The sequence below is a fragment of the Egretta garzetta genome, unplaced genomic scaffold (assembly GCF_000687185.1).
Source record: "Egretta garzetta isolate BGI_Z169 unplaced genomic scaffold, ASM68718v1 scaffold292, whole genome shotgun sequence".
NCBI lineage: Eukaryota > Metazoa > Chordata > Aves > Pelecaniformes > Ardeidae > Egretta > Egretta garzetta.
In genome coordinates, this window is record NW_009258789.1 from 1,163,052 (window position 1) to 1,163,735 (window position 684).

The 684-nt window shown below is 52.6% G+C and overlaps 1 protein-coding gene across 1 annotated transcript in view; it reads right to left on the reverse strand.

The window, feature by feature from the left end:
- The window catches only part of METTL9 (methyltransferase like 9), a 19,250-nt gene extending 18,743 nt beyond the window's left edge, over window positions 1–507 (reverse strand). The window contains exon 1 of the mRNA XM_009649507.2: window positions 447–507. Within this exon, the coding sequence (XP_009647802.1) occupies window positions 447–507 (61 nt within the window). The remainder of the gene's footprint in view (window positions 1–446) is intronic.
- Between the last annotated feature and the right edge of the window lie 177 nt (window positions 508–684).

Consider the following 684-nt stretch of genomic DNA (forward strand, 5'->3'; position numbering starts at 1 on the left):
CATTAGCTCGGCTCTGTGTATTTTACTTAGAGTAAGTCAGTATCTTCCTTCAGCACTAAGAGTTTCTATTAGCCCTTCTGAACTCCTGCCAGATTTTCAGTAGCATTTTGGTAAAACATATCACAGATCTGAACATATTCCAAATGCAATCACATAACCATTGTATAGCAAGGGGATAGTCCCTAACTTCTCCACAAGTACTGATCCACGTGCCTATACTGCCCAAATATAGCACTAACCTTTTACTGCAGTCATATCGCATTGTAAACTCATTTCTAGTTTGCCACCTACTACTACTGTTCCAAGGCCTCTTCCCAGTCGCTCTCTTTTTCTATTTTCCTCTAGATACACCGGCATTTAATTAAAACATCTCTGTGATTACAAACCCACCCCGTTCAACACCACCTGCAAACTTCATTCAAGTGGCGTTCACTCGCAAAGCTCACCAGGAAAGACGCCGGACGAAGGTTTAAATCCCTCGGGAGCAGCTCCGACACCCATCCCCATGCGTTACCGGTCTCGGGACACCGCGCTCGCTCCCCCCCCCGCCGTTACCGCCGGACTCGCTCCTCCCGCGGCGAACACCCGAGCCCAGAGCGCGCTTCGCCGGCACCCAGCCCCGGCTACGCTGCCCCTACGGCTCCCCCGCCCCCGGACCTCCCCTCCCCCCCCCCCCAGGCTCCC